The 26,670-nt window shown below is 42.1% G+C and overlaps 1 protein-coding gene across 1 annotated transcript; it reads left to right on the top strand.

Annotated features, from left to right (window-relative positions):
• Window positions 1–8,089: 8,089 nt before the first annotated feature.
• On the top strand, window positions 8,090–26,171 carry NTMT2 (N-terminal Xaa-Pro-Lys N-methyltransferase 2). The gene is made up of 4 exons (XM_065744252.1): window positions 8,090–8,274; window positions 14,851–15,026; window positions 20,823–21,072; window positions 24,524–26,171. The coding sequence occupies exons 1-4, from the start codon at window positions 8,121–8,123 to the stop codon at window positions 24,796–24,798; spliced, it is 855 nt and encodes a 284-aa protein (XP_065600324.1). The 5' UTR covers window positions 8,090–8,120; the 3' UTR covers window positions 24,799–26,171.
• Window positions 26,172–26,670: the final 499 nt, after the last annotated feature.

Genomic DNA, 26,670 nt, shown 5'->3' with positions numbered 1-26,670 from the left:
TAGTACTCTGGAGACAGCTGTGGATTTAATTTTTCAAGCTTTAGTACAACCTAACCCTTTAAAAATAAGATTTAAGTTTCCCTTGTCAGATCACTTAAGAGTTTCTTCTTTTATTTTACTCCTTTTGTTTTTTCCCTCCTCTGCTACTTGCCCAGACTTCTAATCCTCAGCCTCTGGAGGAAATCTTAACCATCTCCAACTTCTCATGTTGTGATTATTTTTTGGTTCTAAAGGAAAACACACACTCATTTGTTTTTTGAACAGCTTTAGTCTGCAAGCTCAGATAGAAAGTGCTCATGCAAAGGACCATGCAAAGGAAAGAATTTTAAGTCTTTTTGGTTTCTATTTTCAATTCTAAACAAAGGTGTTCTTTGCAGATTTTTGAGCCACTACTCCATGTAGGAGGTATATTACACAGGTTGTGTTTGTAGTCCCTGCAATTCATGTTCACAGTATTTATGCTGTCAAGGAGTGGGGCTCGATATATTTTGGGGTTTTTTTGCCCCTTCATATTTGCCACTTAGTCATCCAGAAACTGAGTTTAATGTTCCAAGGCATGCACAATATTTAACTGCATAGTTCCTGCATTGTGAAATCATACCTAACTCAGAGACAGTTTAAGGATGAAGGCCACTCAAACCAGCAATATCACAGGTACACTCTGGAGGGCTGGGGCTAGTATTCTCACAGTACTTCTGATGTAGTAAAACTGCTCATAGCTCCTGCTACCCACTAATGTCTAGTTCTGGGGATCTGTGCTCCCTGGCTTCTTCCAAACATACCTTCATAGGACATAAAGGCGGAAGAGATTGTCAGGTTTGTTCCCCTATTTCAACCTTTCCCTTTCAGCTTGCTTTCCTTTGGCTTTCTCAGGAAATGAATTTTATCCTGTCTTGCCTATCCCTGCTTTCATCAGATCTCTTCTTCCTCCTGCTGATAACTTCTTGATGTATTGGCCAAGTGCAGTCACCATTGAAAGATGTGTATAGAGGCTGAAGGTTAATTGAGTTTCTTGAGGTTTGTGCAATCTGGCTGCCAGGTAGATGAGAGACACTCATGATAGGGACTCCACTGAGGGAGAGTGAAGCAGAGTTCAGCTGTTTGGCAGCACTAAGGGGTCAGTCACCTTTTGCACAATAGCCAGACAGCCCAAATGAATGGAGTGGCCAGGCTGTCCCAGAGCAGCTCTAGAATGGCTGCAGCACAGGCAGTTTCTTTTCCAGAATGCATCCTTCACAATAGGATGGCCAGTGGGAGTAGGTATGGGGGGTTACTTCTGGTAGAAGCAGTGAGATGCAAGCAGTGTGTGGCTCTGCAGCTCACAGAGCAACACACTTTCTGGTTGAGCTTTAACAAAAAGGATGTTCAGCACTGCTGCTGTGAAACATGCTGCTCTACCAGATTGGGAAGTGCCAATCTAATGTTTACAGTCCTAGCCAACAGCAGTGAGGGATCCTCGGAGCTCCAGATGTGAAAGCCTGGACCTTTATGCCTCTATAATAAGCCATCTCCATCCCTAGCAAATAAGAGAAAATTAAATGACTTCTCTGAATCATGGCATGGCCACATAACTTATTTCTGCAGATCTTTTGTTATCCATTGTACCCTTTACTTCCTCAGATTGGGGTTTCTATATTTTTGTGCCGTTCACACTACAGGGAAGGGCTCTGTCTCCCCCTGGCATCACCATCTTTATGTGGCATCACATCCTTGGTGCGTGCTCTGCTATTCCCAGAATGGGAGCCTTCATGCCTGGGCTTTTAAGAGTTCAGGAAAATGCTTGGTCTGGCTGTGAGGAAGCAGCATGTGGATGCTAAGGATCAGACATAGCATATTTCTCAGCTAATAGGTTTAGACTGCTTTCCTAGGCATTGCTGCCACTTGTGGCTAGAGATGAGATAACCAGTCAGGATGCTTTTTGGTCTGAGCATATGGGTCAGCCTTACGTGTTAGGTAGAAAGGATCCAACTGAGAGGAAGTGGGAGAGGCATGTTTTTCTGGCAGTGCTGTGTGCAGGAGGAGCTTTGATGGTGTGGTTTTACTATCTTTTGCTTTGGAATTTAAAGTAAGGCCTCCTTGAGAGACTTTTTACCGAAGTGTTATTGGCAGTTACATGCCGGAGCTGCAAGAGACTGTGTAGTTTATCTCTCGCTTTCCCAGTTCTCCCACAAATTTTCTGTATTGTTTTTTGTACTGCTTCCTGAGTGTGCAGCATCCTCTCTATCCTGGCTCACCAAACCACTGTGCCCTCCGGTCACTCCTTAAAACTCTCTCCTTATGTGCAGTCCACAGTGGCAGAGACAGCCAGTCTCCAGACCTCCTTCCTCCCTGCTTAAAGAGCTGTGCCTGCATTCTTAAACGCAGAGCTCTGGGGGAAGTGAGCTACGCATGCACACACAGGGCTACAGCTAACTCGATCCTGCATTTTCTGAAACCCACTGCACTCAGCCAGAAGGAGGTTTTTGTTAGCTTTTACCTAGAAGAAAGAACTTTATCTTGCGCTCAAGCCAACAGAGGGCAATATACACAAAATACAGTACGAAGAAGAAATGCTTTTATAAGATGAGTGTAAGCGGCCCAGCCCTTACTGTATCTGGAGTCACATATCACAGTGAAAGGCGGCATTCCACGCTGGACCTAAAACCTTCTCAGGCTCCATCAATTAAACCACCACATATGGGGTGGAAGAGACTCAGCAAGGGACTCTCACTAGGGTTCAATGAAAACCAGATGTTGTGGGCACAGCTGTCATGCTGCTTATCAAGAACAACAGAGCAGCCCCCGCTGAAGTTGAGGAGCCCTGCCCTTCCTTCCCTCCAGCCCCAGCATTACTGAGAGTCCCTAACCAGATCCAAATAAAATCTTCACAACCAATGCGTGTGGGAGTCCTCCCCAAATGTCGCTATTTACGTTAGCATACTGTTTATGGATCTCCAGATCAGGGCCCCACTGTGACTGTCGCCATGCTTGAGATGCAATTAGGCAGGCTTCATGCCCACCGAAGAGCAACTTCTCCCACTCCCTTAAAAACATAATTTAGTGTTGGCACCAGAGCTAGAAGGATTTGAAGAACTGTATTCCCTCCATAGGGATAAAGCTCTGGCCAATTTCATTTATATGCATTACAATGTGTTTACCCATAGGGCTCACATGCTGTGTTTTCTTGCTTTAGATGGAAGACCAGATTGCTAAATTCCAATTGTATAAATGATAACAGACTGCTGCTGTGACTGTACCCACAAAAGGGCACGGGAATTGTGCAGGATATGCCCTGAAGGGTGTGAGTCATCCTGACCTACAGTCAGTGAACTCTGCTTTGGAAATGTGATTCAAAGAAAGGATTTCTCTTGAGAGATCACAAGGCCTACTCCAGGAATTGGGTCTTCGCCCAAGGACCTGCTTTGCTGTCCATTTTCTTGGATCTTTTTGCCATAGAGTGATTCTGTGAGACTGACTAGAGGTGACTACAGACTTCATCAGTCAGACATTATTGAATTGCTGTTTCCCAGCTTTATACCCCAGTGCTGACATACACTGATGCTCTGAATAAGCCTGGCTGCAGCAGTCAGTTCTAAAGGTTGCCACCTGCAGTCCAACCTGCAGCTGTCCTTCACTGCCCTCATGACTGTACATGTGCTCTCTGCCTGTGCCTCCTCTGTCAACATGATCCTGTGGTTTTCAGGGACTTATGAAAACTTATTGTCAGAGATAAAACAAAAATTATTTGCTTTAACCACATTTCTTTCTGACATTGTATGCCAGTGGTGAGCATGAGGGAGGAGAATTAATATAAAGGCCTTTTTAAGATGAAGATACATCCTACAATAACCCTGATGGCTTCTCTGGGTGGAAATCACATTGCATTACCAGGTGGCCTTGAAGCAGGACTCAGTAATTTAAAGGCCAAATTGCCCCTTTGTGACCTGCATGATATGTAGCAGTGATGTACATGTTTTTCTCTTCTGTGCAGCTGATGTTTCCAAAGTAGCAAGTACGGGATACATACAGACTGTTACCTACTAATATAGAAGTCCAGCTTCTCCTTGATGCTGCAACAAACAGATCTGCTTTGAATTGTAAAGGATCTGATAACTTGTTTTAAACCTACTACCTTCAGGCTGAGATCATTTGCAGGGATTGTAACTCTGACTCTTCATTTTAGTCTGTGATAAACTTGGCGTCCTTGGACTGCTTGATCTTACTGGGAGGAGGAAGATGACAGATGGAGAGCTATTTGTTTACTCACTTAAATACAGACACGTTCTTATTTTAGACCAGAAGCTGTTCAAGACAATGACTGTCATGCATTATGGCTGTGTCTCATGTTATTTTAGTGTAGGGGTTCAGTTTACCCAAAGGTTCAGCCCCTTAATTGTCTCTGCTACCAACAAAAAGGCAGTTTTTCTGCCTCAGAAGACTCCAGGAAGAGTCAAATGGCCATTCAGGAAAGGGAACTAAAGTTGAAAGGAACGTCTCATATTCCAACAGAGATGCTAGAAGTAGAATGAGTTCCCTTGTGCCCACATTAAACCTCCACTCATTAGTGGAGATGTAGGCTATATATTAATGCATGACCTGTTTGCAGCTTCTAGGTAGATCAGTACTGCTTCTTTTCAAAACATGGAGTGTAAACCAAGCAGAGTTGTGAGTAGTTCTTAGCACGTGACATTGAGATGCTGCTGCTTACACATATGCAAAAAATACCACATTGACTTTGTGGAAAAAAATTGCAGTTTGTGGCTTTTCTCAGGCACTTCTGGGCATAAATCTACTTCTGTCTCACCTTTGACAGCAAAAGGAAATGGTTTGAAAATGATTTAAAAGGCTCGATGCTTTTGTGATTCACCTTACTCAGTATCTGAAGACTCACTGTGCCTCCATAGCATCTCTTAGATTTCAAAGCTATTTAGAACAGGAATTTAGTCTTGTTTATATGGAAGCAGGATGAATGAGTTTTTACACAGCCTTCCGTGGATACTTCCTTTTTTTGAATGGGACAAAAGCATTTACAACCAATGCTCAGTCTAAAAGAAGTAATCCTGTGAGCTGTTGTTTCTTGCAGGTTTGTGTTGGGTGATTGAGAATGGTACCTTGGAAAGAGGTGCAGATGTACCCATGCCATCCCCTCTTACGAATTTTGTGCTGTTTCTGAATGACACTTTTGGATGCAACTTGTCTGTCTCACCCTCCCTCTGTTCTGTTGTGAACTTTGAAATATCTGTGGAATTTATTTGAAGTAGTTGAGTTGGTTTAAATGTTGTTTAGGAATGGAGTGACAGGGAAACTTATAGACATAAGCAAACAGAATGTATTTTTTTCCTAAGGAAACAAGGCTAGGAGTATGCTATGAGATCTCTGGCAGTGCATTAAAATGGAAGTTGCCCTAAATATGCCCAGTTTCCCATGTGTATGTGTTGGCTAGACTTTCAGAGGGTTTAAATCCAGAGACCTTCAGTGGAGACACAGCTGCTGGAGCACACTTTTGAGGCACTAGGGGACTCAAGTGTGTGTGGACCTGAAGAGAGAGTTAAACTGCATTTGCGCACAGAAGGCAGGAGAAGCAATGCCCTTCTCTGCCTTTGTACTTCATCTCCTCTGAGCAGATGTAAATGGACCTCATGACTGTCAGACCTATGGGGAGCCCTGAGCCTGCGATCTTAGCGTGCTGAACTGTGCTGTCCTAGCACTTGATTCCCCCTAGGACACACCAGGGCTTAGGTTTCATGCTTGGAGTCTCTGCAATCTCTAAGCGGAGAGGTCACTTTGCTACACAATGGATATTGCCAAAACCACAGCCATGACAAATGTGAAGCATGATGTCAAGTGTGGAGCAGGTGGGCTGGGAGTTCATAGGGCTGTCTTTCATCAGAGACAACGTGAGCTTGTGTAATGTCCTTCCAAAGCATTTACGTGTTGTCTTGACACATCCATTGCTGGTGCATCAACTGAATGTGGCTGAAAATAGACAAGCCAAAAGGAAGGGCCAGATTTGTGAGAGAACCAAGAGATACACCAGGATTTTGTCAAGGGCCACATATTGCAGAAGCAGCTGGAGAGGACGTTATGCTTCACTGGTAGAGTTCAGGAAGAAAATGAGTTTCCACGGATGGGCATAGAACGTAGTTCAAGGGAGGTCTTGGGCTTTAGTGCACTAGTGGTACCAAAGTGGATCTAATCTCTGCAGTGATCTCACTTTCCCTACTCCATCCTCAATTGCATGTTTCTGCCTCCCTTTTTGCAGTTTTTTTTTTTTTTGGCAGCTATAAGCTCTGCATTGTGCTTGTTCACAGTACTGACAGAAAATCTGAGCTGATGTAGCAAGCTGAAATGGCACAGCAGAGACCCCAGCAGAGAGAATGCAGGAGCAGGGAGGGACCAGACCATGGAAACACATCTTTCAGTACTTTGATTACCTTTGGCTCTCATAGAAACCGATCCAGCACTCATCTGACAAGATACAGGGAGGAGATTTGCATTACTGCTAAGGTTGCTGTGTGTTGTGACTTTATTGCCACTGCCATCACAGATAACTGCTTCATGTCGTAGCATATGACAAATTCCCTTGTGTCAGCTGAAGGTTGGAATGGGGAACTGATTCCACTTCGGAGAAAAGTATATTTTTCTGAATTAGTTTTCATTTTATTTATTCACCAGCATGCAGCGTGCCAATGTGATTCGGTGAGAATAGGTAGTACTGGAAGTTAACTGAAGAAATTAAACAGGCAGTAATACCCAGTGATTAATTGCAGCTTTGCTAAATGCTGCTTAGTATCATCTCATAAAGACAGAGTCCCTTTAAAAAATACACTGGTGCAGCCAAATGCTAGAGATTTTTCTTGGCAGAAGTTCCTTTGCTCAGAAGCTTGATCAGACATTTGTTGATAATTGCAGTACTGCTCAGGACATATGGTTGGAGGCTTTTTGTGTTGAAAACATCCAACTTTCTCACCCTGCCTTGCCGCATTGTAGTGTGCTTTACACTGCAGACAAATGGAAGAAAGGGCTTGAAAGCGGAAACTCTCACAAACACAATGCATGGAGATCGGTGCCATCAGCACAAAAGCCCCATCCCCTTGACAGGTCCCTTTGTAGCTCAGCAGGCTCGAAGCCGCATCACACCAAGTGCCTGAGCCACAGAGTAGCAAACAAACTTTTGAAGCAGTGCATCCTTGTCCCGATCCTCCTCTGAGATGTGATGCACTTGCAGCAAGCGGCTCCCTTCTGCAGCGTACCATTCTTAATCCTTAAAGCATTTCAGCTTTTGATCCTACTCCCTTTCTTAGAGTTTTGCTGTTGTAATAGCCTGAACCTCCCTTTCTATTCCAGCTAGTGCATTCGTCTAAGTTTATTAATGGACACTTTATCTTCTGTTGTTCTTCCATATATTTTGTTAGCTAAAACAAAAAGCTCTTACCCTTTCCTCAGCTCCCAGACAGCAGTTTCTCACAGCTGGCTTCTGCAGATGAGGTACTCTGTACCACTGAGTCAGATTATGTGCGCTTGGGCAGCCTGTAGTGCTAGAGGGTGATTTGCTCTGCCATGTACAATGGCAAAATGTGATGTTGAACCTGTAGCTTTTTGTTGCATGCAGTAATCACAGGACGCCAAATCTGTACAGAGGCATCCGCCACATTCTGATCTTCTGGCCTTCCTCTTGGTTTCCCCTGGACAGAAGAATACTGAGGGAGAGTCAGAGAAACAAAATTGCCTTGTGAGATTAAAGAGGGAGATGGGAGACCCTGGATAATATCTGAGTTTCTTTGAAGTGAAGGCTGCATAGATTAGGAAAAGCGTAATTGAACTAAAGGCACTTTTTTTTTTTTGAAGTAGATATACTTTTACCCTGGCTAAGCGATTTCCTGGTTGAGGTTTTTATTGCTTTCCAGCACCTGCTTGCTTCAGAGGGCGACGCTCCAGGGATTACTCTGAGGAAGTGCCAAGAGCCAGCGTTTCTCACTCCCCTCTCGCCCGCCTCCGCCCCCTGCACTGCTGCAGGCACACACCCCAATATAGAATGACAGCACATTGCCACAGTTTAAATGACGCTGCCTCTGCCTCTTTGAAAGGACAGGTCCTTCAGAGAGCACCAGCCACAACAGCTTGCAAAAAACATCGTCATCATGGCATATAAAGCAGCACATCTGGCTTTTAAGTCACGCTGGCACAAGACAGACGAAGAACTCTGTCGCCACAGCATGTCATTTGACTTGCATAAGGCGATCCAGAATGACTTCTTTCAGTGTTATCTTTATCTGCTGGAAACACTTCCCCTGGGTGAGTAACTGGAGGGCGGGAGAGTTTGTGTGCACGTTACCGTGCCCTGGAAGGACATGTCATGTTGGATACCAGGGTGCAGCACTCATGACAATAAATAGTGTTTTTGAGAAGCCCTGCTTGAGAGCTTGCAGTAATAGCTAAACCATTTGTTACTCTCGCAGCTCCCTCTAAGTCAGTATCCTGTACTGGTTTCTTTTTTTAACCTAAATACTCTTTAGATTGGCAGAGGGGGGCATGGGAAAGACCTCAGGAGCAAAAAGGAGTTTGATTTTTGGGAGATGGTACCTCTTTCTTCACCTTTAAATGAAATGTGAATTGACCTTTTTGGAACTTGGAAGGACAAAGCAAAAAAGCAGCAGAGCTGGCAGGCCTTGCTTTCTGTTTTCTGATACTCATCCTCAGCTTTGTATTATGCATTGTTGTGGACAGATGCTTGAAAAACAATGGATTTTATTTTTTTTATCAGAAGTCTCTGTAATGCAGTTCTCTGCAGCAGGCTTTCCAGACCAGTGTTTGTTATCTGGGAGGGAAGTGCTTCCAAAGCACTTCTTGTAGCCAAATATCTGTGAAAGATACAGGATGCCAAAATATTTTACGTGCAGAAAAAGAATGTTAATTTCTCTTGAAAATTTCACCTTGAATAAGAACCAATTTCTTTTTCCCAGGATAGGATACCTAGAAAGTAGGCTAGACTTGAACCTTTATTATGTTCTTGTGTTACTTTTTTAAGCAGAATTATTCAGCCTCTACTCAGAACTGTAGGAATTGAAGATGGGAGGGCTGTATCTGTCCATCCTGCTAAACTGTGCTTCTCGAGGGCTCCTTCCTAACTGAAGGATCCATGTGGGGAAGTGGATGATCTTACCCGAATCTGTGAGATTGTACAGAGCCCAGCAAGAGCCCTGCTCAAGGTGCTACAATTCATGAGTCTGTGAAGAGAAAAAGTGTTGCCATGTTTTCTTAGTGTTTTGATGTGGTTTTTCACATATGGTGATATCTGCAGCTATCTAAAATGAAACATGCAAGGTAAATACTCCTGTCCCTAGTGGTAGGTAGCTAGGAATGATGGAATGAAAGAAATGGAAAAGGAGGGAAGTTAATTATAGGTCAGTGTAATCTCGAGACGTCTATGACAATGTTATTCTTTCATTTATTTTGAAAATAAACACAACGTATTAGAAACTGAGCAGGATTTCCTACAATGTAACTGTCAGTGTAAGTACTGGTGGAACATATTTTATGGCTAGAAGGTAACTGTTACGAATATCTAGTGTGCCTGTAACTTAATGGTTGAGTCACAGTATATATTTATGAAGACAAAAATAACTTGGTTTAAAGGCTGCAAATGACTGAGAACTCATCAGTATGTAATTAAGCTGTTTCCAGGTCTAATCGCTTCACTCTCTTAAAACCATATTTTATTTCTGGTCTGAATTTTATTTGAATTTCTATTCTCAGCCAACCAACTTTCTAAAAATGTTTACCTGTCAGACTAAAATATCCCTCTGTCAGATTTTTTGTGCTCTGAGTCATTATTACAACTTCTCTCAAGTCTTCCACTTTATTGCCAGTGTATCTAAATCAGTTAGACCCCAAGGGAAAGGTCAACTGTGAGTCCAGCCTACATGTAGACACACAGTTTATCTATCACTCCTTGCTAGTTGTCATGGAGTTAAAGGGTGCATAAGGACAGGCATTGAGAGGCAGCTTGTGCACTGTGAAGATGCATCCAAGGTTCATCACAGCATGTATGTCATGGTGTGGATGGGTGGACAACGAGATGGGTAAAAACTGTTGGGTTGTTGGGCTTAGAAAGTCAGGGTTCATGTGTTGTGTTTGGTCTTGAGATCAGTGGTGTTCATGGGCAGCTGTCCTGTTTGACATCTTTATCAATGACCTGAAGAGCTCTTCACTGTGGTTAGATGGCAATAAGTTCAGACTGACTGTAAGAAAAAGCCTTCTGTTCGTGGATTGCACTGGAAAAAGTTGCCCAGGGCAGCTGTACAGTTCTGCATTGCTGTGGGCTTTCAAAATGGACTTGGAAAAAAGTCCAGAGGAACCTCTTTTCTGTCCCTACTGTGAGCAGAAGTTTGAACCAGTAACCTCTGTAGGTGCTTTCTGATCCGGGCTGTCCTCTGTTTGTGATGTGGAGATGGGCAAATGCATCAAGTCTGAATATATCTGTAGGATGACATTTTCAACTTCAGTTCAGAGTGGAACTGAGCAGAAATTAACTGAATTTCAAGACTAGGTCAAGAAGCCTCTGTTACACAGTTAACAGTGCTAAACCACTAAAACAATGCAAAGGCTGTGACCTAGCAGAGTGCTTTTCAGGGTGCTTAACCCTGAGCACAATTAACACTGAAATCAGGCCTTGCATTTAAACTTCTGCTGCAGTTCAGGATCAGCAACGTACAAAATTTACTTCAAACTATGCCAACCCCACACTCCCCTCACCCTCCTTTCCTAGGTTCAGTGGTGGAGCACTTAGGCAAGTTTACCTATGAACTGAGCATATCTGGTATCATGGCCTGTTAAGAGGATTGTGTAATTCTTACAGACTGGGGTGGCATTTATAAATAAGACATTTGAGTACACTGTTGAATGTGGGTCTAAATAAAATGTGTATGAATGCCTTTAAGCCCATTGGACTTTAACACAGCTACTCAGATGCTGGAAATTTGCATGTGGTTCCATGGGCTGTGGGACTTGGTGCCAGGATGGTGAGATATGATTAGTCCAAAGAGCCAAGTATTTCAATATGTGAGGCACATGTCTGTAAGTGAAGCCTGTTTTGGGGGTGTGCTGATGTTCAGCCTCTATAAAACAGTTCCCAGACCATAGCAGAGAGGTGAATCTTCTCCTGCATCCATATAACCATTTTTCAGCTGATGCGCAAAGCAGATGTTGCATTTAAAAGGGATGCTTAGCCAAAATGGAATTAGTTCAATATCTTGCAGAAAGCAGTTGGAGCCACAAAATAATGTTCACGAATAAAAACTTCAAAAAAAATTATTTGCAACATTTATTTCTGCCAGGGAGATTTAGCTGAGCAAGCCGTGCAACCAAGAACTGCTGCAGGTTGGGACTGTGCCTGGTCCAGTGTATTAAGGGCTCTCATTTCCCTCAAGATTTGGCTCAGATACAGCAAAACAAAATGTTGAGCTGATCCATTTAAAAAAAAAAAATGTTTTGGTCTCTGGTGGGAAGAAGGGCCTAGGTAGATGTTGTGGGTCTAGTCTAGGGGATGACATTCGGCTCTGCTTGGCATTCAGACTGTTTGCTGCAACTGGAAATTGCTAACACCTCCTGACTTGGGGTGACCTTTAGGGAGGCAGTGCTTGTGCTCAGCCTGCTTTGCCAGTGGGCTCACTTTAGCCTTTGCTGCTTGAGGGTATTGCCAGCAGGTTCAGCTGTGACAGAGTACACCATGATAAAAAGTTTTCTGTTTGCTTTGCTGGAAACACATTTCTAACCTGTCACCAAACTTAACACTGAAAATCTTGTCCATGAAAGCTGTCCCTCAGTCTGTGTGAGGCTTACAGCTCCATCATCCTGTCCTGTCTATGCCCTACTTTGCGAAGTACATTGAAATCAGGCTGTGTATCAGTATCAGACCTCACAAGTATTTCATTTCCTGATGCAGGAGATAGTCCCACGTGAGTCGTGGATTGGGAAGATGCCTCTGGCTAGACACGTCCTGTGATGAGGGGCAGGCACACTGGAACAGAGCTGCAACACTAACTGCCACCAAGGACGTGTGTCTCCTTGCACTTCTCTTTTGCGGTAGATTCCTGTGAGCTGGCAAACCTCCTGCTCCCTCTGGTCCTGCTGCTGGAGCCTGCATGCCAGGCACAGCTGCAAGGCAGATCAGAGGTGAGCTTGATTGGTTGTGTCTGGAAAACTGGGTTGTGGGTTGGGAGAGTTGGCAGTGTTGCAAATTCAGGAGAGGGAGGAGAAATGCTTGGGGAAGCAAGAGGTGGAAATCATCTGTAGATTGCATACTGTGTGCGTGAGGCTGTCAGTGTGACAGGCTTTGGGTTCAGGGCCTGTGCCCCTGCATGCCCTCAGGTGAGGCACTTGCACAAAAAGATCTCTGCATGGTTTGATGGGTACAGAAAATGCTTGAGCATTCAGAGTAGAGCTGGTTTCAAATGCCAGCATGTCAGGCAGGGCTGTGAGGCCCCAGCTGGCCAGGGAGGAGCCCAAGTCAGCTGGTGTGTGCATGCAAGTCCCTGCAGGCATCCTGTGAGTCTGATCCAGGTTCTGAGTGAGAAATCTGAGCACACACCACAGATCTGATATCCTGAACAGCAGCATATCGTCTCCATGTGTTGCCTTGGGTCCAGCTTATGTGCTGAGTAGAAGCACTCTGAATGTTTGTCGTTTGTGCTGCCAGCTGCTTGCAACACCCTGTCTTAGTGTGCAGACAGTCTGTAAGTGCCTTTCTTTTCAATCAAGTGGAACAGGATAAATCTCTGTCCCCTGGTAGTTCCATTAAACAAACCCTAGAAATGATTGCTGGGCTCTCGTTAAGAAGAGCTTGTAAAGTGAGCATCCAGAGATTCAGTTCTGTTCACCAGACAGACTGGCATCTGAAATGGAGAAAAAAAGAGACCCAGAGAAGACTAGCTGGTGCAACTCCCAGGGGAAGATGGAGATCGTTTACTGGAAGAAGCCCCACTTCCAATGGAGTCTTTATTTCCCAGGCTCTGGGAGCCACCCTGGCCAAGTTGTGCAGTGGATTGGCTGCTGCTCCCTTCATATTAATTTCTTCAGCTAAATGGTTTCTTCTGAGTATGTGAATATAATCAGTGGAGTGTGTAAAACTCCCAGGTTTGACCCTTGCTGGGCTCAGTGCTTCTTGTGGTATAAATTTCTCAGGCATAACATAAATGTGTAATGGATTAAAGCTTTAATAGTATCCGTTCAGCAGTTGACTTAAGCAGGTGATGACAAGAGGGGCTGGTAATGCTGCTTTTGTTGGATGAAGGATATGCTGGGCATGCTGCTGATGTGTAACCCAATAGCACTATTCTGTTCTGAGTGGTCCTTGGTGGTAATTACTCCCCATCCTACTTGCTTTGTCCCCTCTCATTTGCCGCCAAAATGTCATTCTCCTGCTGAGGATGGGCAGGCACACACTTATCATTCCCTGCTGAGCTTGCTTGCCTTCCATAAATACATTCCAGGCTTACGTTCAGGTCTCTGGCCTATCTCTCATCCCATGCACAGAGGGCATAATTCCTTTTCCACAGCCAGTGTGAGCAAGGCATGGCCTTGTCAGACCCTTGCCAGCAGTGCTCCTGTGGAAGTTTGGAAGCTGAAAGATGTGAGCCATGGCAGGCAAACTCCAAACAGCAACTGAGAGCTGCTCCCTGTCTGCACAGCCTGCACAGACATCTCCCTTTCCTCTATTAACCAGAAAGATGTTTGCTGCTTGCTCATGTTCCGTTCCTTGAGTGAGCTGGTCATCTGCAGTGGAGGTGGCCTCACAATGCAAAGTGGTGTCTGCAGACTCATTCCCAGTGTGCCTCCGTCCCTCCTTACTGCTTAGCTTTCATACGCAAGCTTATGGTTGCGTTTTTGTTGGAAGGCATGGCTGGGAATAACTGTACACATGGGGAAACACCTGTATGCTTGTATGTGGATGAAACAGCAGGATAGCTTGTTTCCAAAGTTCTTGGTCTGTTTGAATCTGAACTTTAAGGTAAAAAGCATAATTACTTTTGATACGCAAATACATTTCAAGTATAGAAAATCCTAGATGCAGAGCACAGATCCTGGTTCTTCAGAGAATGGGGGAAATCATCTTTCACCCTACAAAACAGGTTCTAATTGAATGGCTGCAGACTTATGATTGCCATGTATTACCAGCAAAATAGCAGAGCAATGAAGGAAAAGCCCCAATGTTCTCATACACAGGAGCTTTCCAACATTACACCTGCTGATTATCTTGCTCCTTGATCTGCTTCTAAGTTGTTTCCTCACTGTATAGTCATTTAGGCCTGAGATGGCCATCTGCTCTTTGGTTCATCTTACAGTGCCCCAGATTTTACAGTGTCACTAAAAATAAACCTAAGCAAGTGCCTCATTCATCTAGACTCCTCTTGGTATGCACTCTGTGCAGCTGTTGATGGCTTGAAAGCATATATGGCAAACTGCAGGCTGTAAGGAGCTGTTAGGTTTGTGACAGCGGAAGTGGTGACTCTGTACAGCAATAAACACTGCCCACAGCTTTTCTGGGGGAAAACTAATCCCACTGCTCTCTTTGGTATTGATGTTCATCTTCAAATCTGAAATGATTTTTCACTGATGTGAAAGCATTCTGTGTAATGACAAATGAGTTCTGAGTGTGGGAGGCACAGAATATACCTAAAGGGTGCTATGTCTTTTCAGAGCCTTGCAGGATTGAAGCCAACACCTTTCCTTCCACTTTAGCTTTTGAAACAGAGGTTTGTTTATTTGGAGGCTTAGCTTAGATTCATAGATTTGTCACCATGCCTCCAGAACCATTAACTAACCCAGAAATATCTGTCATTAACAATAAAATAACGATTTATCTGCTTGCAGTGAAACTTTACGCTTTAACGAGCCAAGTTATCAATGGGGAGATGCAGTTCTACGCCAGGGCCAAACACTTCTACCAGGAGGTACCAGCCACAGAAGAGGGCATGATGGGAGACTACATTGAGCTTTCCAATATAGACGTTGAATCCTCCAGGGAATTTCTCAGGAAGTTTGTTGGGGTGAGTCATTTAATCCCATCTTCTGCAAGAGACAGTGGTGATGTGTCCTAGATGACGTGCAGCATGCCCAGTCACATATATTTTAAATGACACCATATGTCATATTTCATATGCATGAAGCTCACATCATAGCTGACTGTGATGGGGCCCGGGAACATATAATTTACATGCATTCTGCCAGATCATGCATCATCATGAGTACACATTTTGCTTGGCTGTATGTCATTGTTTATCTGTTTTGCATCCTTTTCTTATGCTCTGAAGCTGCAAAGAGGATTGTGCAAGGATAGCTCAATCTTAGCTTGGATGGTAGGTTAATTCTCAGTGTAGGACTGGGACTTTTCATGATAAAACCCTTGCTAGTTTCAGTGGGAGATATTTCTGTGCAAATTCCTGCATTCTATTTAGGAAAGTGGCTGAGACAAAATGCCAAGGTTGTGTTTTGCCTATTTATAGATATCTTTTTTTTCTGAGAATGAGGCAAGAAAAATCAGTCCTCTTTCCCCTCTGTGTTAGCAGTATGTAGAACAAACAATCTATTAGTAGAAGTATTTCCTGATCATTGCAGGTGTTCACCTTTGAAGGCAGTTCTCTAAAGGTCTGTAAGGATCTTCAAGCATTTGCTTTGACCTGAGATGCAAAGAGATACAATTAAGAGTTTCACTTTGGCACTTCAGTTTCTGAAAAGCCTACTGATGCTCGAGTGTGTCGTTAGGAATCTGTAATTTTTTTTCCAAGTTTGTCCCGATAGTTTTCCAGCTGCCTCTTCCCCTTCCTAGGGACGAAGAGCCTGCTAAATTAGCTCAACAACTATATTAGATGCTGAAGAACCCACAAAGTTACAGGGAACTGAATTTCGTAAGTCTTCCTACTCACAAAATTATAAGTTCTACATAATGCTATCATAGATCTTTCATTTTCTACTCAAATGTACAAATTTTGCTTAACTAGATGACTTTTTTTCTTAGCTTTAATGACCTGTTGTGGAAAAAAGCTCAATAAGTTAATGAGATGTTGTATATAAAAAAAAAGAGCAGAGTTTAAATGGATTTGGATGGAAAATAAGTGGTTTAACAAGAGATAGAAATCCTGTATAGCAACAAAGAGCAACTGATGGAAAAGTTCACTGAACGTGATAGAGACTTTTGGGACAGTATGCCAGCAAAACACAATTACCTAAGTGAACAGCTATACTATTAACAATCTTTTGTATTAATGGCTTCACTGCATTTTAAGGCCTCACTGTGTTTGTAAAATATCTGTAAAGCAACTTCACCACATCTCAAGGCCTCACTGTATTTGGCTTTCTACAAAATGAGAACAAAGAAAGGAAATTCAGAAGGTGAACGGTAGTAAAGTGTCTCTTTCAGAAAAAAAATGAAATGTAGTTTGTACACTTAGAGCCAGCTCCAGGCATATCTCTTAAATTTCACATGTTTGAAGAGTATTTGTGGAATTCACATGGTGGAAAAGCCTGTGCTCAGGGAAAGATTTCACGCTTCCTGGACATCATACAGATTCAGTTTTCTGAACAGCAAGTTTATGTCATGCTGGTAAGCTTTCTCATCTGCAAGACCCGAAAAGGAGAGAAGTACAGTCCGTAGCAGAGTTTCACATGCCAAAGAGAAATCATACCCAATGCATCAGGTGTGATGACAGATACAAAATACTCCAGAGCAAAGTTTCTACTCCTATTATTAGCCAGGGATAGAAAGGATATTCTGAATGGCTGAGATCAAACAAGGAAAAAGAAAAGGAAAAAAGAAAAAAAAAAAAGGAATCAGCATGTTTTGCTATTTCTAATTTACTTTATTACAGCCTGTCCTCTCTCGAGATACAGTCAATTAGTTGTGCTACTTATGGTTTATTTTCCTGTCTTACTACTGCAGTTTGGATCCTACTCAATCAGAGACAGATATTTACAGGTTCTCGGTAGCAGTGACCTTACTGTACAGCTGATCTAAGCTAATCTTCCCAAGTTGACATCTCTCAATATCTTTTTGCCAATAAGGCAATCAAAGTAAAAGAAAAGTTTCCTTACCCCACTATAAGCTATCCTTTTATCTTTTTAAAGAGTTTAACAAAATCTGAAAATAGGAAAACTCTTCTCAGATGAACCGTAAATATTTTAGATTTTTGATTGTTTTACACTCTGATTTTTTCCTGTTGTTTAAGATATGCTAGTTCCAAAAACAAAAAATGCTGTTTAGAAATGAGAAGTTGACGAGTTATTTTTTTCCTTGAATGCAGTCAAAAAGAAATGTCTTGACATTTTCAACATTCTTTCCCATGTTTCTTGGCTAAAACTATTCTCTAGATTTGAGGTATCAATATCACAGAGAATTTTATTCTTCCAAAACTTTTTTTTTTCTGGCAAAACTAGTGCTCCTTAAAAAGCAGTTGCCCAGTTCCACTCAAATTACCCTTGAGTTAGTTTGGCTGGTGTGGAAATGCCACACGGTGACATTTCCCTTCCTTGACTGATGTTGCATACCTTGATGTATGGCATTTCTTAACATGTTTTTTAGCACCACTGTAAACTGAGCTACAGATTTCCTTACCATGGGAGAATTTATCTTGCCTGGGCACATGGAAGGAATTACAGAAAGACGGTAGAAAACTAAGGACTTCACTTATATTTTAGCCTGTCTTCTGCCCAGGCAAGTCAAACTGAGTTAAAAGTGCCACTGTGCTCAAGTTAAGAGGTTTTATGTGTGTGTGGGCAGAACTCAAACCAAGAGCAACATTTGAGTTAGAACATGAGCCAAGAGAGCTATATAGACAAGCTATAGGTTGTCTTAGGTGCAGTCATACTTGAAGGGTTATCAGCAGAGCTATATCGTTGCATATTTATGGCAGTGTATTCATGCCAGTTCAAGCTTTGATGTCCGTACAGATGCCGTGTTTTCGAGTGCCTAATCCAGAGGTAATCTTTAATAAAAAGAAACAAAACTAAGAACCATTAATTCAGAAACATTCATGATCTACAGGTGTGTGAAATAGTACAGATGGGGATTATACTGTCTTAAAGCTCCCTTTCTGCCCTGTCTTGCCCTCAGTTCAGCTGTCTAACTGGGGATCTGCTGAATGAAAAGCTTCTGGAAAGTGATTTTTCTTCTGTTTGATCAGTGAGATTGAAGAGATACTGTTCAAAACCATGGTTATATATATTATAGAAAGAAAACTTTTATTTTATTTTAACTGTTTATTGAACTGATTCCTTTGTTTTCCTTTCGTAACTATACTGCCTTCTACCCTTCCGAGATGTGAAGCAGCAGTATTGAAAACATACCCTCTTTTATACCTAATGAACTTTTGTGAGTGCCCTATTCAGTTTTACAGCAGTACATTTGGGTGTGTACATGGCCTCAATGACAGTGATTCAGAGTAACAGGAAGCATGTAAGCAGAGAAGCAGTCAATCTTATGTTTTGAAGCCTGCTCTGGCTTAAAATTTTCACTTACACTATTTCTTTAAATAAGAAGTCCAGTTTTCAACTCAATTAGGCTTTTGGGAAAATGATTTCCTTCCAAAGAAAATGTTAATACCCTGTCAAAGCTCTGAGCACTCCCAAACTGAAAATATATTAGCTGAACATGGAATTATGTCAACATTTTCATTGCAAACAGAGCTTTGGTGCTTTGCAGGCCTTCTCATCTGACTGCCCGGTGCTCTTGCTCCCTGTCAGTGAAGTGTGGGATTGAGCCTCAATTCCTATGGTTGTTTCCTTTCCTTTTTCTTGATGGCAAATGGAGATGTGTCATCACAGGTCCTTGCTGTGACACATCTCATGGGAGACAAATTCCTTATTTTTAGTAAGGATTATAGGTTCTTTGAAACATGAATATCAAAGTCAGAAGCTGTATGGCTTTTAGGCTAATTTTTCTGGCTTTTTGGTAAACAATTCCTTCTTTCTCACTAGTTATCTTGAAGCATTTTACTTAATCACATCAGCTTAAGCCTAATTATATATCTGCCAGCAAACAGAATGTAAATTCAGCTTGTAAAGGACTGAGGCACAGCTTCTTCTCTTTTCATGAACTCCCTGTCACAGCTTAGTCCTCAGCAAAAGCCACGTGCTCCTCAGTGCAGCCTGTGAATGAAGAATAGCTCACATTTTCTGGCTAACTACAAACTGGTCATCTCTGGAGTCCAATAGAGTTGAAGGCGTGAGGACTTTTGCACGTATCAGATCAAACTTCCTAGGTATATGAATTGGGACCAGCAGCTCCAGGGGCTGTTGAGAGTCTTTCAGGTCCTTGTGCTCTTTCTACAGTTACTCTATGTAACTGTAGATGTTCAGCTGAGCTATTCATAGTCATGTCATTGGCAGTACTGTCCTTTGACCTTAATAATCTACTGAATTACCCACTGAAGCAAAGCCAAAAAAGCAGTGAGTTATGTGATTTATGCTTAGTCATTACATGGGGGGGGAGGGGGGAGGGTCTCCCAGTAAGCAGAAAGAGCTAGACCCTTCCTGGACTTACTTCATTTAAGAGCAGTGAAGTTGTGGCAGGGACTTTGGCCCGTAGGTTTTGCTTCAACTCTCCCTTCCAGGGACAAGGAAAAGCTGTTTACATTTGCTTCTAATATATTTGTTTAACAGATAACTTTGGCCAGGGGAGCTCCAATCCCACAGCCAGTGCCTGTACAGACTTATAATTTTTGTTTTACACAACAGCAGCACGCTCTTAAGAGCCTTTTTATAGCTAGAATGGAAGCTTTAGGAGTGAAATACAGCTTTCATTATAAAGATCCTTTTACAGTAACTCATTATTTTCTCACAGACACATCCTTTGTGCCACATTTTTTCTCGTCTGATCTCTATCCAGAGATGATATTTAGGAATAAAAAAAGAACAGTTAAGCAAAATCTACTGAGTCATCTTGCTTGTCTCTATGTCTAAAGAAGAAATTCTGAATATGCTCCAGTCCAAACTTTTGTGTTGTCGTAAGTTAGCTAAATCTTCAACATCTTTGCTCGAACAACTTGTTTTGAAAACTGCGCTCAGATCACAAGGACATTCTGTCTCTGCAGAGAAGTCCATGGACACCTTAGATATTGTGTTCCATAAGTTATTTTTTGTGTATAGTATTTGGTATATGCTTATTCTTTTGTTAGGTCTTTACTGGGTTGAGAATTTAATAAGACTGACCTAGTCATGCAGTCAGCTGTGAAATATGACTACATGACCACTGAAGTTGCAAGGACCTTATGAAGACCAATGGCTCTTCTGGGAGAGCTAGGAATTTGAGAAATATTCTCTTCTTTTATTAAGCAAAAACAGCAGTAAACACAGGGCTGCAGTGAACAAATCCCATCAACTTCAGCCTTCATTTTCTTGCAGCTCCTGGTGAGTGGTAGCTGCTGGAGATCTGGGGTGCTGGATGTTGAGGAAGAGAACTTGGTGCAGACAATGTCAGCTCCTGCAAGTGGGATAGAGAGGGAAGCCAACTGGAGCACGAGGAGTGGTTTGTCTTCACTCCCTCCTCTTACTGGCTTGGATGCTCAGAATGAGGTTCTGTAAATCACTGGATTCCTCTCCCAGCTGGGGAAAGTAATTATGGAGGAAAAATGCATCCAGACATTCTCTGGGAATGCAGCCTAGCAGCTTAATAGCTATCCAAAGGTGTACTGGTAGTGTCCAAAGTTCTTATCGGTCTTGTAACTGCCCCTAACAAGTAAAGAGGCAAGATACTAGACTTGGTGGACAAAAGGCCATAGCTGGTAACACAGTTGCTGTGATCTTTCAGGTAGTATTTTTCAGATTTCAAATGATTTTCTTGTGTTTCACAGGGGGTGGGGAAAGCTGGCACCAACCGCGCCCTGGACTGTGGCTCTGGGATAGGTCGGATCAGCAAGCATGTCCTGTTACCAATTTTCAAGAGTGTGGAACTGGTGGATATGATGGAAAATTTCCTGGCTGAGGTCCCGAACTACCTGCAGGGTGAGGAGGACAGAGTAGAAATGTATTATTGCAAAAGCCTCCAGGAATTCACTCCAGCCCCACAAAGATATGATGTCATCTGGATTCAGTGGGTTTCAGGTTAGTTCAGCACGATTCATCCAGCCCAGCATCTCAGAACTACACAGCCTGTGCTAAAATTACTGTTAAAAGAATGGTGCAGCTGTAGAAAGAGGTTCTTAAATCTTTGATGATGCCAGGCCAAGACTGACAAGTGCTGGAAGCACAAGGTGCTGCCTTCATTCAGTTTCAGTGCCTGGTCCCATAGCAGCCAGGAAAAGCAAGAAGAAAAAAATAGCCTGTTGCAGTCCTTACTGTGGATTCAAGTGATTCTCACAGTCCATCTCTTCTCAAACTTGTCACATTTCCCTGTCAGTCTAGGGAAGAAAAATCTTGCAGTAGTCTGAGAGTTCTCCCCAGACACGTGCACAGTGGGTACAGATCAAATTGCTTTTTTTCAGGCTGTGTACTGGAGGAAGGTGCATGAACCAGGACTAGCTTGCATACTATGGTGCAGTTGAGGAGTAGGTCATGTATATTTGGTTCTTACATACAGAGCAAGAATCTTCCCTCCTTCATAGCTGCCTGTGTTGCAGACAGGTATGGTAGACCTAATCTGTGTACAGTGACCAACCAACACCTCTGCATCCGGCACATGGTGGGAGAAAGGATCTTAACATTGTGGCAGTACAAGTGTGTGAGAATCGAGCCTGGCTACCGGAAAAAAAATGTGTGAGAGGACTGTATAACTCACTTTTGGCCTCTTGAATGTTGGCTGACTTTGGTCACCCCTTTGCCCATGTTTTTCATGGGCCACCAGGTATTCCAGACAGCCATGCAGTCTCACAAGGAAGAAGAGCCCTTTTTTATTTGGAGGCAGGATGAATGGTAGGGTTTGTTTGCTTACAAGATTGATACTACCTACATTTAAGGATAGTTTCCTTTGGTTCTTTCTTCACCAATAGTCACTTTCCACCCAGGATTCACCACTCCTGCATTGTATCTTGGCATGCTGTTGGACATTTCCAGCAAAGATCTTGTGGGGATCACTGGCATGTCATATACCTCTCACACACAGAACCTGTTAGGTTAAGTGCTTCTTCAGGGATATCCCCTTAGGTCCTTTCTTAGCCTGTGCCAGTGAGTGTCCCTCCTTCATGCTGACTTTCTGAGGGGGATTTCTGAATCTGATGATTGTTTATTAAGACCTGGAGGTATTTCAGGAAGCAAACTGAAAAGAGCATGGTGAAATCACCAAAACCTATCAACAGATGAGTGTATCTGTTACATGCACTGATGCTTATTGAAGAGGTTTGCTTAGTTATGTTCCAAAGCAGCTCCTCCCCAAATAACAAAATCTGCTTTCTCTCCTGTGGTCACCCCAGTGGATGCACTTCAGCAGTAAGAGCAGCAGACAGGCAATTAGACAATGTGGGCTCTGTTCCTCATTCCCTGCAATTTTTTTCCCCTCCTACTTTAAGCGGTGATATGAGAATTAATTATTTCTGTAGAGTGTGCAGTGATGCTTGCATGAAAAGTGTTGTAAGGCTGTGAATGAGCAGTATATTTGTACAACGACAGGAGAAATGAATTGAAGGTGACCTGAAAAGTCAGCTTTTCATTCTCCTGTCTCAATCAGTCAGAAGTACCATTTTTAGTAGATGTTTTCCATGTTGTTCTTTAAAACCTTTACTGCTTCAGAGTGTCCCTTGTGCAGTTTCAGTGTGCAGGACTCCTTATTCTAATGCACACAGGAGGCCTGAATAACTCCTTGTCAAAAACATGGAAATGGTTTCTTGCTAGGCAAAGGCAGAGAGTTCAGCACAGGAGATCTTAAGAGCAATTCCTTGTCCTTCATACATAGTCTTAAATGGTAATGAAATTGATCTTAAAACAGGTCTTTCCTCTATAGCTACACAAGCAAGTTGCTTCAGAACAGTGTCATTTTCCTTTGTACTTCTGTTCTTTTTGAATAGCAAATCATTGCTCCTGTCTCATCTCATGAGCAAACCCATGTCAACTTGAAAAAGAATGAGTGAAGACTTGTCTGGAGCTGGGCTTATTACTCATGTTATCAATGACAAAAGCAGCGTATGCCTTTTGTGTAGCAGATCTGAATCTCCTTCCACCTTTACTCAGCCACCAATTGCCATGACCTAGATAGTGATCTGAAGTTATAACCAAGCTTCTACCACCATCTTAAATTTGGATGAAAAATGCCAACAATCTCAACACTTGGTGGAATGGAGCAGGACTAACTGGCAGTTAGCAACGCAAGGAAGGTCTCATTTTTGGAGGGGGAAACTGGGCTAAAAACTAGGTTAAGAGCAGCCAAATGCTTCAAAGAATCTAGCCTACGCAATCTTGATTCATCATACATATACATAGTTAAATCAGCTCAGGCTCTTTCTTCATAAAGAAGTAAAAATGAAAGTTTAGTTTTCAAACTTGAAATTACAATTTTCCTTCAGTTTGGAAGGTATTCAGTTTTAGTTTTTTTTTTCTTTTTTTAGTGAGAGGGAAGTAGTTAAAAAAAAAAAACCTGACAAGCTGTATCAGAATGTGGTTTTGAAATGACAGCTTGCATTTATGAAAGTTTAGATCTACCATGAGGAAAACTAAACATTTTGACTAGAAATTACAAGCAACTATTTCAAGTTTTTCATTCATTTTCTGACCATCTACCCTTGTTAATTCATTTTAAATAGATTTCATATGTGAGAGTTCTCATTTTGCTCTTCTCTGAGCCCCACTCTCCTGATGTCAACAGAATTATTGATCTTCGAAAAAAAAGGATACGAAGCACGATCTCAATAACATATTAAAGATTACTGTATTTAAATATATACAGTATATGCAGAAATCAGAACAGTATGGAGCAGTACAGAGAGTTTATTTGACAGTTTGGTTGTGATCCAGAGCTGCTTTGATGGATGCATATAGAAATTTGTAGCATAAAAAGCCAGAAGCAACTGCTAGATTATCTGATTTGACCGATTCTGTATCACACGCTGTTACATTCTATTGTTATATCCTTGTGATGAGTGGTTTGTGTTCAATTAAAACATTATCTTGAGAAAGTCAGCCCCACTAGATTCGAGGACTTCAAGAGGTGGTAAATCCACCACTTCTGTTGGTAGTTTCCAGTTGGTAATTACTTACACTGTTAGAACGGTTGTCGCTTATTTCCAGTTTAATCTGCTTGGCTCCAGCTTCCTGCCAGTGATTCTTATTATGACTTTAACCACCAGATTAAAGAACCCTTCAGCACTCACTATTTTCTCCACTATTCCAATTGACTTCTGTCCACATCTGTTGCTGCTACTAATATGGACCATAAATACTGATTTCAGTTTGTAACTTTTGATCTTATTGATTTGCCCAAATTTTCGTACTCAAACCTGGCAGACCTAGAACTATCTGGGCAATAAGTAGGATATGGAGAATCAAAACAAGGCACCATTGTGATATGTTCAGAGGGAGTCTGTGTGAATGGTTAATAGTGATCTATTTTCCATCTTTCCATCTGTAGGATATCTGACAGATAAAGATCTCCTGAAGTTTCTCATCCGGTGCCAGAAAGGCTTGAAAGATAATGGTGTTATCATTCTCAAGGACAATGTAGCCAGGGAGGGCTGTATCCTGGACTGTTTGGACAGTAGTGTGATCCGAGACCTGAACATCCTCCGCAGCCTCATTGAAATGAGTGGACTCATCATCCTGCAAGAGGAGAGGCAGCAGGGATTCCCTGAGCAGTGTGTTCCTGTCTGGATGTTGGCCATGCAGAAAGGCCCTGCCCATTCTTGACTGCACAATGTGGCGGCGGAGACTGGACTATGGATGAATGACAGGGCTGGGGAGGACAAAGGGGAAGAAGAGCACTTGCTAGAATACTACTAGCTATGTACTGCTACCACTAATTCTAAAGCAGCAAATTCTGAAGGATTGAGAGAGAATGTCACTGGAGCCAGCTTCTCCAGGCAATAGTCTGCTTCTAAATCCTGCCTGCTTCACCATTTTTAAAAGACTTTCTAGCAGCTCCTTGTCAGATCTATCACTCACAAGCCAATACTACAACAAAACTCAACTAATTGAATGTAATTAGGTCTGAAGTTTCTGTAGTGGCTAATACACTTTAGAGTGCTCTGAATGAGAGGTTAACAAATGAGGCTGTTTTTTTTTTTTACTATGGCATCTACATTTGTCTGGAAGTTAAGAAGAATCTGTCAGATCACTGAAGCAGAATATTCAAATAACTTCTAGAAAACCTAACCAACCTTGCTTATTTCTGCTGTGTAACAGTAGTAGTGCATAAGGATATTCCAGGGAAAAAAAATAATTGTATGACATATAAGCGTGTTGCATTGAAAATTTGTGAAAAGATTGCCCCACAATCCACTTTCTGGAAAATGTTTTTTCAAAATGATCACAAGTGGAAACCACTTGAAAGCATCTCTTTATTATTCATACCACTGTAAATTTCTTTCTTTCCCACATTCAGAACAAATCTGGCACCATATGCTGAGCTAATGGGATTTCATGGGGTGTTAATAGTAAGACTGCAAGAAGAACTAATACGGTATTGTATTAATTAACAACTGTACTAAATTGCAGAGGGTGTTAGTGTAACCCAAAAGCATCTATGATTTATATTCAAACAGCAGCTGTATAAGCCTGGGATTTGACAATACTAACACACATACACACAGCCTCCTTAGAGCTCACAAAAACTACATGTTGAGGGTCTTGTCCCTTTCATATAGGTACAGAAGGCACTGGGAGGGCAGAGTTCCTTTTGCAAACATTTTCAGATTAAGATTCTGCTTCATTCTGAACAAGTGCAAGAAGAGACAATTTTGAAATTCTCTGTAAACAAAAAAAGCCCCACACAATTACAGTCTAAATGAGAAATACAGACAAAATCAAATGTTTTCTTTGAATTCAACTTCTAAAGCAATTTGCATTTTAAATATTTGTTATTATAATGCAGAAAAAAATGTAAATGAATGTGGGTTGTTCAAGATATATGAATGGACTGTTCTGACTCTTTCTGAATTTTTGTCTTGTTCTATTTGCCTGCAATTCTGGAACAACTTACTGGACTCCTTTAAAAGTTGCATTATGACAGACCTCCATGTTCTGATGGAAAGGGTTCTATGAAACATCCTCCACATGGCAGTATTCCCAACTGTCTTTGTCAAGTATTGTCATCTGTGTTAGATTAACTCACATAGAAGCCCAAAGATAACAAGATCAGGGAACTGCTCAGTTGGATTTTAGTACTCTTTGCTATCCTTTGATAACAAATCTCCAGTTTTGTTTTAATTGCATAGCTCTTCTTCTCTAGCAATATGGTTGCATATGTTGAGAATTTCCAATTTATGGCACAGGGCTTCCTGAAGTCAAATCTTATCCAGTAATTGTTTTTTTTAATGTGCCATTACTAATTGTAGCATTAAGGAAAACAACTCTGGCGATCTGGTGGATATTCTGGCATGTCATATAACATAGGAACCTGTGGTTCCCATGACACAGATGCTTCTGGAATGTCTTGGCTAATTCTTCCTTTTGAATCAACTGGTAATGATTGTAAATTTTCTTTCAATCCGTTTTAGCACCAGTTAAAAGCTGGTGTGATGACTGTGTGAATATGAGTATGTGCAGAAAAAGGAAAGCCAG

The sequence above is a fragment of the Cyrtonyx montezumae genome, unplaced genomic scaffold (genome assembly GCF_038088225.1).
Source record: "Cyrtonyx montezumae isolate F1298 unplaced genomic scaffold, pur_monq_1.0 scaffold_1, whole genome shotgun sequence".
NCBI classification, from domain to species: domain Eukaryota; kingdom Metazoa; phylum Chordata; class Aves; order Galliformes; family Odontophoridae; genus Cyrtonyx; species Cyrtonyx montezumae.
Note: the sequence above shows the minus strand (reverse complement) of the source record. Positions and strands in the feature narration are given on the sequence as shown.